This window comes from Pseudopodoces humilis, chromosome 10 (assembly GCF_049639895.1).
Source record: "Pseudopodoces humilis isolate 2021_Gansu_Grassland_sample_001 chromosome 10, ASM4963989v1, whole genome shotgun sequence".
In the NCBI taxonomy this organism is placed as follows: Eukaryota; Metazoa; Chordata; class Aves; order Passeriformes; family Paridae; genus Pseudopodoces; species Pseudopodoces humilis.
This window is the reverse complement of record NC_142209.1, coordinates 20,175,933-20,188,909: the sequence shown is the minus strand read 5'-3', so window position 1 is coordinate 20,188,909 and position 12,977 is coordinate 20,175,933. Positions and strand designations below refer to the sequence as shown.

Below are 12,977 nucleotides of genomic sequence, written 5' to 3'. Positions count from 1 at the left end.
TGGAGGAAAAGGGAAATAAACTGGAAATAGCATTGTTTTTATTTTTCACTCATGTGCACCAAAACTTTAAAACATCAATAAAAAACTCCTCAAACCCTTAGATGTATTGTTTAGGTGGCAGGAAATTAACAGCTAAAAACGTTTAGTTCAAGTGCAATACAGAGTGTTGAAAGCCATCAGCAAAGCTCTCCTGCAGCTTTTTGTTACTTTAGAATAAGGCATAGCTTGTAAGAATTCCTTCTTTGTAAGCAAGCACTCAAACCTGACTGACATTAAAGTGTGGGGCAGTAACATAGAACATTCAGATATAAGTCATTTTGAAGCAGTACTGGCAGCTAAGGCTATGGATTCAAAGCCAACATAAAAGAAAAGCTGTCTCCAGCCAACAAGAGAACAGGAAGCTGATACAGAGAGTTCTTTCAAAAAATCTCTGCAAAGCGTACTTTTGCTGACCTACTTTGTGTTATTTCATACATACCATACATGTTTATTGGTTTAATATTGAAGTGCTACCCCAATAGCAAACTAGTCTATGCAATCTTTTACTTTGCACAAGAAAATTACATAAATTGTCTGTTTGCAGTCCCTTCACTCAGCTGTGTGCCCAGAGGGCTGTCTATTTCCTGAGCCACTAATTCTGAAGTCTGATGTTGCCACTTGGCTCTCAAACTGTGTCACTGTATTTTTTCTAATTACAGTTCAAAATTTACCTGCTATACAGATTATCCCATATATTTTGAGGTAGCATTACAACGAGGTCCTCTATGAAGTTAGCTTTGTGCGGAGGAACACCTGCAGAAGGAACAAGACCCACAAACAATAAAGAAGTACTTGTGGATTTTAGCAAGGGGAGGAGATCATGCTGGAAGTCCCTAAATAAATAAAAAAATAGAATTCAAAAAATAGAATTTCAATGAATTCAGAGAAATTATACGAAGTAAGTTTTACCTAGGTACAATCTACCACTGTATTCAGAGACACCCACTCTGATTTTAGTCTTCTATGAGGCTGAAAAGCTAATAAAAAGCAGAAGCAAACTAACTATATGAACGGCTAAAATTAAAGGGCTAGAATCCGTTTTACATAGTGATTTCAAAAAGCTTCTTAAGGTATGCAGTTAAAATGTTGGGATGATTAAATACTTTGATTATGCATGTGAACACTAACAAACTGTATATTCAAAAATTCACTTATTTGCTGCAGACCCTTTGGAATTACTTCAAACAACAGGAATACTTGAAAGCAGAGAAATTTTGAGGAAGGCACAAATGGAGGGGCTTGCAGAATTGGCAGTGTTGAGTTGAAGTACATGGTAAACAACAGTGGACTATGCAGAAATTCTTGGGAACAGGAAGAATACTTGGGCACTCATACATCAAGAGTCATCTGCTGCAGCCCTGCAGAGGCAAAGCCAAAGGATTCACAGGTACCCTGTAGATGGCTACAGGGACACAATCATCCTGTGTTAAAATTTTGGTTCAGCAACAGGGGCAGCACCTCCATTTTCCAATCTAATGCAATTGTATTTTTTATTAGAAAATAGGCACTACATAGTAACGATTTCTTGGAATGTTAGCACTCAAATATGGGTATTTCCCAAATGTGCTTTGGTTACTGTAATGCTCTTTTTTTTTTAACATCTAGCACAAGGTAAAAACTTTTATGCTCCTATATAAAATACACAGAATTACTACTTGATTTTCACACTTCTATGCACTGATACTCTGCATCAGATCAATTTCTTCCAAAGCAGCTTTCAAATATTCTTACTACTTACAGCCCCAGTTGAGAAAAACATTTAATTTGCAGATGACAGTGTTAAGGATGATGATATAGTGACAGAATTTTTTAAAATGTGAATATACATGTTTAAGAAGCAAGCAGATATGAGGGATTGTCCTCTTTAAGAATCAAGAAAGGTTATAAACAAAATCAAATGTGCAGAGAAAAGAAGAAAATAGGATAACTTCACACAGTATCATTTCCAATTAGAAAATTGGAATTTACTTAGAAGAATTTAAGAAATAAGAATTTAAGAAAATAAGAATTTACTTAGAAGTTATAATTTACCAAAGAAGTTATAATACAAACGTAGTATAGTCAAATTGCTTTGATTAAAACATGTATAGATCATTGTTATAGCTAGAAGTTGACAAAATTATTAAAAAATTATTCATTGTTACAGTCTCACCTCCATGCACACAGAGAAAGTCATTATTTGAAATTGGTCCTGGCTCTGCAAAAGTCTTGAATTTATTTAACCACTGCCTGGAAACATAGAACTGCAGAAGACTTGGTTCCATCATATTCAGTAGCCCTGATATCCTCCGTCTCTCTCTCTGTGCTTCTTCACTGCTCTTTCTATTACAGAAATAGAAATCATTAAACAAATACAGATCCTTGTGTACAGCAGGGATAACTTTGTGAAAAGAAAACTCTGCCTTCAAGTAAATTACCTGGGCCTTGTCTGTACTTCCCAGTTTACACAGCCTAAGAGGGCAAACAGCCAAGCTGCAAGAGAGAAGCTGACTGTGCTGCTGAAGTGGCGCAGCACCAAAGGCTGTGCCCATCTGCTCAGCTCCCCTCTGCAGAGTTTGAGATAAAGCTTTGCAACCCTGCACTCTTTGGCCAGGTGTTCCTTCTTTACCTTCACAAGTAGGGTTACACAGGAAGCAGATCAGGTAACTCCCCTACTTCTCCTGTATCCTCCTAGTTTTCTCACTGTAAACTGGAAGTAACTTGGCTCTCCCATTTTAGTTGGAATAGAATTTCTCTTCTCCAAGCCAGTAGTAGTCTTTTGTGGATATACTCTTTTTAAAAGCCATATTTTATTAATGCTATTCTTTTATTATTTATTTGACTATGTTAACCCACAATCAAAGATATAGTGTTCTTTCTTGGCAATACAGCATGACTTCCAAATTCCTTTTAAGAGGCCTACTGAGATTCATGGGCTCAGCTTAAACAGTGGCAGGTGTAAGTGCTCCTAATGAAAGTTAAAACATTCTCAGAACACATCTTGCTTTTTATGCAACTCTGACAAAACGTATTTTGCAGACAACTTTTAGTGAAAATTTGATCTTAGTACCAGAAAGAAATATAAAAAAATTTAGAAATTTAAAACCTGAACACTGAATTGCTTTTATTATCTCAAGTACAAAGTTCCCTAGACTGAACATGACAATAACATAACTTCTCACCTTTCATTTCAATTCTCAGGATGAGAACAGCCTATGAATAGCATTAAATTAAATGTATAATATAACAGATTAAATTATAACATAGTACACCTCTGTTGTCCTACATCCCATCTGATAAAGAATTTGGGCAAATCCAGTTAGAGCTCTAACAGTTAAAAACCTTCTGTGTGCAAAACCTCCCCGTGTGCAGAATTCCCTTCCTCTAATTGAAAATAAGTTGGCTTGTTCTTAATTGTTGCTTGAAGTTCTCTTACCATGCAGACTTCAGCTTTGACAGAGCAAGTGTTAAGGACATAACTGAAGGATTAAGTGTTCCCCCAGCATAGGCTTTTCTTGTTGGTCAAATTCTTCCATTACAATTCTCATGGGGCAGCTAATTCTGAAAGCTGCCCATCTGCTTAAAAAGTTATTTACATACATGACTTATAGGGGTATGATTGTACTTTTAATGTCTTACCTGTAGAAGAGAACATAGGCTTCTGCATTTTGCACTGTGGATTCTGATACTTCTGTGACACTCTGGTCATCAAATTCATACCACAAATTATTTAAATTGTTGCGACAATAAGCTATATAATGTCCACCTAGGGTGCAGGAAGCAAGAGTTACCAAAGAGTGTCTAGAGCTGCCAATTTTACTCTGCAACAACATGAAAAAGAAGTCCTAAACTCCCCCACCAAGTCTTAAATGGTAGAAACAGAATCTTTAGTAGATATGACTTTGAAGTTAACTTCTGTCCAACTCAACATCAGCTTTTTTCCTGTATTTCTATTAGCTAGTGGCGAGTTGAACATTACTTTCAGCACATTCCTGAACTCTTCAAGCAGCATGCTGTTTAATACAGTCCTGAACCATGACATTCAGAGTAAGATTGTCTGAACAATTTATCCTGGTCAGTTCCCACAACAAACTCTTTTCAAATCATTGCATGCTTTATAATAAAAAGTAGCACAGATGTTGGAACCTGATACCACAACCATAACTAACTATGTTTCAAACACTATTCATAATATATTTTAAATTATTACTATTTTTAAATATATATTTAACTGCTAATAGGTAAATAATCAAGTATCTGCTAAACTGATTATGTGAAGCACCACTTACCAAGCACAAAATGGAAGTTAAAAAACCATCCAGTAAAAAAAAAAAGAAAAAATATTCAAACACTGGATACTTTAAGTTTGAGAAGTATGAGGGGGTAACTTCTATAAAAATCTAGGAAATTTCTGGCTTAAAACATTTATTTCATGTATTTTCCAAATCTCATAAATACTGAAATCATCTAGGCGGAAAAGAGCTCAACAGGTAGCAATAAGATGTTCATTCAGCTACCACCTGTTTTGGGGTTAAATGGCAGTGATCATCCAAGAGAATGTATTTTAAAAAAATGACTGGCATCTTTGTGGTGCTTTGTAAACAGTTTCCAAAAATTAAGGCATACAAAGCATTGACATGAACAGCAGCTGTGTAGAACAGTTGATCAACTGGTCATCTTCTGGCAGCATTATTTGTACATTTTTGTCGTTCAATAGTTTTCTTACTTAATATTCCTGGACCTCTTAACTTTTTTTCACCTTCAATTTTATTTAGGTATGCCATATAATTTCAAAAATATACCAACTCATTCAGAGCAAGCCTTAAATCTTCTGGGTCAAGATAAAAATCACATCTTCCACATTCTAATTACCATTGTTTATCTATTTACCCTTCAGTATAATAGTTATCATCCTAAAGAAGAGTGCTGATGTACAATTGCAAAGACAAAACAATCAAGCTCATACTCACTGCTGGCAGTTCCATGGTGGCAGATGACAGACAGGAGATCATAAGTCATGATTTGAGCTGGACTGTCCTTTGCAAGGAAGGGCTGAAGGTCAAGGCCTTCCAAGGGAAAGGACACATGGGTCCCAATTTTTGTGGAAAACATGAGTTCATGTCTAAATCTTTTGAGATGAATGCACAGAATCTGTAAGAAGGATTGACAGATACAGTTAAGAATTATACATGCTATTTGATATTAAATACCTAAACTGTGTGTGCCATCTTTTCCTTTTACAATCCCAAAAAGAATAGCTTTGCCTGTGACCTGAAGCATATTTACAAACTCTGTGTTTTAATTAGCTGTGGCTACTAACATTGATACAGCACTGAAAAATGTACCTTTTCTCTTTCTCAATGCATATATTGCACTATCTTGTAATTAGGAATGTTAACTCTTCCTTATTATTTAAGATGTCAACTCATACTTGGAAATGTAAGACTGGATTACTTTTTAAATGTGACGTTACATATGTTACTTATAGAAAAGCTTTCCAGTCTGGCTGTAAAGCCAGAAAAAAATGGTGTTTAATTGGTGTTTAAAAAAATATTAAAAATTGGTGTTTAATTTTATGACCTGCAGTATAAACAGCAGTATATATAATAACACAGAATAGAAATACTACTGTCTGTAGACCAACAGTAATAACATGGGAAATCCTATTCCTGTACTTGTCACATACAAGATTCATTTTCTTACAGGGCAAACTATGTTGCTCACATTCTTAAACAAATGCCACTATGAAGGTAGACTTTCATCACACAGCATTATAAACACAATTTACTCCATGCAACTCATTAGTCTTACCACATTCCTAATCATGCAGAAAAAGTGCTTTAAAGTGCATATTGTAACAGTACCTCAGGAAATTTTTGCACTTTGCAGAATTTCACTCCATTTCTTAACCTAAGCAAAAGAAAAACCAAACCAAAATAACCAGTAATTAATTCTGAAAAGGTTTTACTTTATTGCATTAGATCAGCAAAAGCCTAAGCTGAACATTTCATTAGTAAAACCCAAATTATTTCTGGAATGTAGACTAGACATAGAGTAGCCAAAATGACACAAACAATGATGGCTCATAAGACAAGACAAACTGTACTGCAGAAAAATTCAAAACAGCAAGTACAATCAAGTCCCAACTAGATAACAGTTTCTCTTAACACAGAGGAAAGAACCTGAAGCTTCGTGAAAGCTGATTATCCAGCAAAAGACAAAAAAGAAATTAACTGAGTCTACTTCTAAGAAATTATCTACAGCACATACAAGAAGAAATAACAGTCCTGTACCATAAAGGGCTTCAAGCAGACTTCAGACCACTTCTGTTTCTTGGTTCTTTAGTATTTAAAGCCATAGTTCATTTATTTAACACACCTTAGTGACCTACTGCATATCAGCGGAAAGCTGCTAGTATTAAAGAGAGCTAAGAGCTTTGATTTTGTCAGACAAAACTAGCTTACATCTAAATGGCAAGGGCATGAGAAAGAATTAAGCACATGTGTTAAGTTGGTGCTTCCTGACCCCTGCACCTTGGGAATACTGAATTTGTGCCAGTCACAACACAGGGTCACATCAAAAGATGAACAGTATTGGGACATACCCAACATAAATAGATGTCTCTTGACTAACAGAAACAGTAAAACCTCAAATTAAGAGAAAGTAAAACAAAGGTAAAAACCAGCTTACTTTTTACACCTTCCACAGCTGTACATGTTATCACCTGCAAACATCAGGGAGAAGAAAACCAGCCATTATTCTCTAAATTCAAACAGTTACCCTTTAAGTGTGTACATTTGACAGAAAGAAGTTTCAAGGGAATTTATCTTTAGGTTGCATTCAATATTTAACAGTCATAATAGTGTTGACATAGCAACTACAGGAAAGATTCTTAGGTTTTATATCTTCAAATATGAAGCAACACAGTATAATCTGAAAAGAAAATAATACATCATTTAAAAGGGAAATAATTTACTATGTCCAAATTGAGGCTATGAGAATGAATATTAATATAGTGGGTTTGAAATTTTTATGAGCCTTCAGTTGATACAATTTCACCAAACCAAATTCAGATTGACTTGACACTTCTAAAGCAGCTTTACATAGGCATTTTTCTCAAATACTCAGTTGAATGAGAAGCTTACCTTTCTGAAATGAATGATCCCAAAAGAACAAGGATTGACTGTATCACACTCTATCAGGTGGCCTCTGCTTAATTGCATTAAGCTAAGAAGATATTAATCATCTCATTGTGACAGGAGGAATAAAAACACAGAAGATACATGTTCAGGGAATTAACCTCTTACCCTTGAGCTCATCTCTGGCGAAAAAGGCAGCAAGACAATCTTGTAAGGTTACAACTGGACCCCAAAACCAGCTAGGAACACATGAGACAACAAACCTGAAACATCATTGACAGAAAAGAAAGAAAACCAACAAATGTTCTGCCAGAAGAGCAGAAACCAGAATTTCAAAATAGATAATTAAATCAAACAAGGTAAATATTATTTACCTTTTGAAGTATTCCATAAAAAAGGCTATCCATCCCTGAGGGGCATATGCTTCTCCACATGACCCTGCCTTGACTAGAGATGTCTGATGACTTGCAGAATGGAGTTTAGCAAGATCTTCCTTACCCGGAATAGGCAAGGACAGATCCTGAAAGGTCTCCAGGGTTACAGACAGCTAAGGAAAAAAATAAATGAAACACAGTGGAGTTAAGCTGGAAGAGGAATGGTAATTAAACTGAATTCTGTAAAGTTCACTAGTAACTACCAAGTTACTGCATAACTGAAAATTCTACTAGGTAGGAAATGAATTATAAAAACATACATTAATAAGAATTCATTTTCTAAAGAGGAGGAACCAAAAAAATAACATTTTAAAATGAACTTGTACATTATTTTCACTGATACATTTTTTAAGGTCATTATTATTTGTATTTGTATTAGTCATACAAAGCACTATGATTTTTGCCTCAGGCTGTGTTACACAGAATAGTTTCAGAAAGCTTCAGTTCCTTGTTTCCACAGTATTTTACTCTGACATTATCTTGACCTGATGTAACTGGACTTGTTGCAAGGGAGACCCATTTGTGCATTTTCTTGCTCCTCTGCTTCATTTATTGATCACATAGTCACAGAGTCAAACATCAAACACATTTTAGAAATTTTTATTTGTTTTTTGAACTTGTTCACCAGATTACCCTGAGGTCTCTGTACACTTAGGTCCAAACCAAGAGAAGTATTAAAGGCAAATACACCACGGTTTGGTTTAAGCCTTATGTTGAGAAAGCTGTCCCCAATGTAAAGATATGGATATCCAGTATTTGATATGATTGCTTTGAAACTAAAGCAGTCCACTAGATGCATTTAGATAACTGACTTTTTTAAAAATGATCATGTGTGCTGTTCCAAGAAATTCTCTCAGCAAACAGTACAGAAAAGAAAATCAGCTTCCTTCCTATGTTACATCTCCTCTTGCACTACAGGACAACTTCAGAAAGCAGCTAATGATTCATGTCATTGCAAAAGTTAGTGTCTTTACTTGAATTTTTTAGACCTTAATTTTTTTAGTCTCAATCTATCTGATAAGACAGTTACAGCACTACATTAGTGCTGTATATTATATCTTTTCTTTGAAACATTAGGTACCTGATAACTTGGGACAGTAGCATGTATCCATTAGGATATTCAGAACACTATTAAAAAGAAATGAGACCTAAATGAAGTCGAAGAGCGAGCTTCTTTCTTCATCCTTGCTGTAAATCAATTCTCAAAATGTAATTTTTCAGCTGAGTAAATATTCAGCTCAACGAATACAAGCTATTCTAAACACAAAGTGCTGGTAGTAGCCACTATTACAATTTGAGAGAACGAGTATGAAACACTCTCACCTTCTGAGGAAATCTGCCACTAAAGAATATAAAGTTACTATAGAATGACTATATCCATAAAGCAGTAAGAAAAGAACGTATTAAAAGCCAGAAGTTTCTCTTCTTACCCGATCGCAAGTCAAGCACTGGACTGAACTTATTATAGTCCCATCAAATATATCAGAGATAACACTCCTGTACTTCTTGCGCTTCTTCCTTTTTGGTGACGATACCATTGAAACTATAAAATGACAAAAATAAAATGCTGCAGTAAGGCAAGGTACAGTGGATTCTGATTACACTTCAGCTTTGTGTAGTCTAATTAAAAGTCTCATATATTCAGAGTTAAATTATGAGCCAAGACCTGTTTTCTATTTACTAAATATTTCTTAGGAATTACAAGATCACATTACTGCCAGTACAGGCAATTCATGCGAGTTCCTCAAGCAGCTGGGGACAGCCATCAGAAACATTTGCCTCTGTCAGTAAAGCTCAAAACTGCCGGTCTTGAAATCTACAGCCCATTGCTACATGATGGATTTATCTTGGCAGGAATCCCCCAAGGTATAAAAAGGAAACTTCTATTTGACACTTGATTTGATCACATCTTCCTGGGAAATTTCAACCATGCTGAGCTGAGGAGCTCACACACAAGGTTAGTGTATCACAACACTGATGACAGAGGATTGAAGTAGACTAAAGGTAGGACTGGAGTCCAGCCTAACAACACCTTATTAAAAAACCCAGATCTCTCAGCCTCTCCTTGGGCATGACAAGCACCAGTGACCGAGTACCTCTTCTGACAGACTCACTTCAGGTTGTCTAAAACCCTCCTGTAATGGTGAAGCCAAAACTGGAGACAGTAGTACAGATGCAGTGTGAAAGCTGCTGAACAAATGAACCAAGGAGGTCAATGACTTAAGTCCATTAAATCACTGTCATGCAACAACAATGCTAATGCATAACATGAATGTTCAGAACTTATCTGGACAGGCTATTGAATGAAGCAGCATCACAATATTAAAGTTGTATTCGTTTCTGGTTTGGGTTTGGTGCAATGCCTTAACAGCATGCTCTGAAAGACAAGTTTTGCCTAAAGTAGTCTACTGTGAAACAAATCAGGGAAAAAATTGTTCCTCGTGCCCTAAAGCAGCCCTGTCTTATATGTAAAGGCAGTAAAAGTCAAATATTCCAGACACTCATAAATACATTGTGCTGCAGTGCCAAAAGAAATATTCTGCACTGCAGGGACATTAACAACCATGAAGCAGCCAGCATTTACAGGTCTATTTACAATACAATTATACAAGGCTCCTTGAACCTTAATTGACTAAAATGGTGATTTACTGAACTTCTGCTGAAGAACCAATGAGTTTATTCTCTGGAGAGCATTACCTTTGGGGGTACTAACTTCTCATACCTTTATCTTCTCTCCAAACTGGTGTAATTGAGAAAACTGTCTAAAAATAATATTCTGCCTTCCTAAAATAGAGGCAAATACTATTTATGTTTCAAAATAATCAGATTACAGAAATGCAGGGAATAATCTTGCATGTCCAGCTTACACTCCTTGTCCCCACCAGAAACAGGGCTAAAACAGCCTTAGGAACAACACTATATTGTTACACAAGACGTAAGAAACACAATGAAAACTATAATACAGAGTGATTCAGTATCAGGAAGGAGAAAATAAAGGGCCTCTACCTTTTTTGTGGACTTGTGCCAGTGAGGAGCACGATGGGAATGACTTTGGAGGGCTGTTTGACAAGCGTGTGTTCATCCCTTCAACCGATGATGGTGCTTGGGCTGCAGATATGTCATTCATGTGAACATCACTGATGTACTCTGCATTTGAGATTTGAACAAATTCTGTGAAAAAATTACTGCAGAATGAAGAGACACAATGGTCATGTAACTTATTTAACCACACTTTCAGGCCACTGGACATTTAGGAATGTAGCACCATTTCAGTTCCTTTTAAGTTAAGAACAAAACAAAAACCCCCACCACTCTTATGGTTATCTAAAACCTTCCCCAGTACAAATAGTTAGCTTGTCAAGGGAATTAAAACTCAATTCAAAACACCTGAAGTGAAAAAATTAACTAAGTAGGGATATTGTTTACAACTAAAATTACCTACCCTATTTGACCTATACCTCTACTATATTCTACAACTCACTTCTACTCCCACAGATATTTTGGCTAAAATTTTGACTATTTCAATTGTACTTTAGCAGTGCATTACCTGAGAATCGGCTATGTATCTGTACTTTGACAGTCCCTTGGTTATTTAAAAATTCAGTGGACTCTGAGGCAGTGTTTGTGTCTTTTTCCAAGTCTTCCATAGAATTTGCTCGTTTAAGTTTGTTACTTGATATTTTTTCTTTCTGCCAGTCTTTGGATGTGACCGAGTTGTTATCATCATCCTGAATTAACATGGTTGTTTCTGCAGGATCCTCTAAGACTGGTTTGAAAATTGTGTCGTTTTCTGTTTTATCACAGTTACCACAGGATTCACAGGGCTGAAAGCTTAAGTCTGACTGGCTCTTATCTTCTTCCATACTCTCTTCAACATTCATAGGCTGGGCATCTTCCAGTTCTACAACTGGTTCTTTAAGCTCCTCATGAAGCAAATCCATTAGACAACGCAAAAATTCTTGTGCATCCTAGAATTTTAAACAAGTTTTACCATATTACTCTATTTTATCTGGAAGATATTCGTATCAGAAAAGATACAGATAACTAAAATGAAAGCTGGCTGTTAAAGAAGAATAAACAAAGTTTCTCTGTCCCAGGTCTAATGTTCAAAATCACTTTAATTTCCAGACCATGTAAGTTTCCTGCATACATTTCTTGCATGTCACAAGTAATCTTATCATACAAGTTTCCTCTAAAACACTCCAATTCCCAAAATAAATTACTTTAACGACACCCCCAAAAACGCTGCCATAGCTTCCTGGAACAACAAATGTAATTCAAACAAGTACCAGCAGTGTGGTCAGACCCCAGCTCTGCTTGTAATGGAACATTTTAGAGACAGTTTTTATAAACCTTATCCAGAAAATCAACCAGAGCTTTGCTTTCATTGGGTATTAAGCACTTTATTAAAAAGTACTGTGATGTTACTTAGCCTGTCTTTCCAATGCATCACACCACCAACAATACCACAATTCTTCTTCTAAAGTCTCAACAAAATTTCCCAAATGTGTTCCCACAAAGAGCTATAAAGCATTACTATAAGTCTAATCTGTGTTTGGAAACATCCTAAAACCCACCAAGTTTCATCAATCAGTGCAGCTGCCTGGTCCTTGGCAATAGAAAATATCCAATCAAGCAGGCATGCGAGAAAACAAAAGCCACTTGTTGGCAACTTTTCTTCTTCTGTTTTCCTCTTTGTATTCTGGTTGTTCATAATAGTAATTTTTTTGCTGCTCAACATTCCCATCCATCATAGTGATTATTTATTAAGCTCAAAACTGCTGACTACAAAACATTTATTTTCTTAAAAATTGGGTTACAGAACTTACAGAACTGAGTTTGGACTTGGGTAATGAAAAAAACCCCAGTATGCCCACTTGCTGGCAATCCTTTCACAAAAAAACAGTATCAAAAAACATCAAGTCACAGATTAAGAGATAAACATTCTTCATTGATCAATGTAATTTTCTTCCTGAAGATTGGACATGGCTGCCCATCTTGCAAGGCTGGGCACTAGGAGAGAGTTGGTTATGAAAGCCCTACTGTGTTTTAATTGTTGCCATGAAACCTGCTGAACATACAACTGAACTATGATCCAGGCCCAACCTAAAAAGATTCTCATTAAGGGTTGGTCTGCATGGAAAAAGATGTTTTCATCAGTGTTCAAAGCTGCAAGAATTAAGTTTCCATACAGATTCTTTTTGGTTATCAAGGCTGAATTTCTGCTTTTTCAGAAATCTAGGTGGCACTTCACAAATTCATGAGCAGATCATAGAATATTAATATTTAAACACTGACTTTACAGCTATATGCAGCAATTGAACATTAGAACCTGTGTCCTAATCCTTCACTCCACAAATATGAAGCTTAATGAAAACAGCAAAAT

The 12,977-nt window shown here is 35.9% G+C and overlaps 1 protein-coding gene across 7 annotated transcripts in view; it reads right to left on the bottom strand.

Annotated features, from left to right (window-relative positions):
• The window catches only part of USP33 (ubiquitin specific peptidase 33), a 38,292-nt gene that overhangs the window by 6,705 nt on the left and 18,610 nt on the right, over nucleotides 1-12,977 (bottom strand). For 2 of the 7 annotated variants that reach the window (XM_088060131.1, XM_088060133.1), the window contains exons 10-20: nucleotides 11,139-11,559; nucleotides 10,598-10,762; nucleotides 9,022-9,134; nucleotides 7,533-7,704; nucleotides 7,326-7,430; nucleotides 6,709-6,742; nucleotides 5,883-5,928; nucleotides 4,989-5,169; nucleotides 3,658-3,784; nucleotides 2,192-2,361; nucleotides 711-792 (exon numbers count right to left, since the gene is read on the bottom strand). In XM_088060131.1, coding sequence (XP_087916257.1) covers nucleotides 711-792; nucleotides 2,192-2,361; nucleotides 3,658-3,784; nucleotides 4,989-5,169; nucleotides 5,883-5,928; nucleotides 6,709-6,742; nucleotides 7,326-7,430; nucleotides 7,533-7,704; nucleotides 9,022-9,134; nucleotides 10,598-10,762; nucleotides 11,139-11,559 — 1,616 coding nt within the window. Of the gene's footprint in view, nucleotides 1-710; nucleotides 793-2,191; nucleotides 2,362-3,657; nucleotides 3,785-4,988; nucleotides 5,170-5,882; nucleotides 5,929-6,708; nucleotides 6,743-7,325; nucleotides 7,431-7,531; nucleotides 7,705-9,021; nucleotides 9,135-10,597; nucleotides 10,763-11,138; nucleotides 11,560-12,977 lie in introns of all 7 variants that reach the window. The other 5 variants (XM_014250781.2, XM_014250784.2, XM_005521046.3 and 2 more) reach the window with 5 other exon arrangements.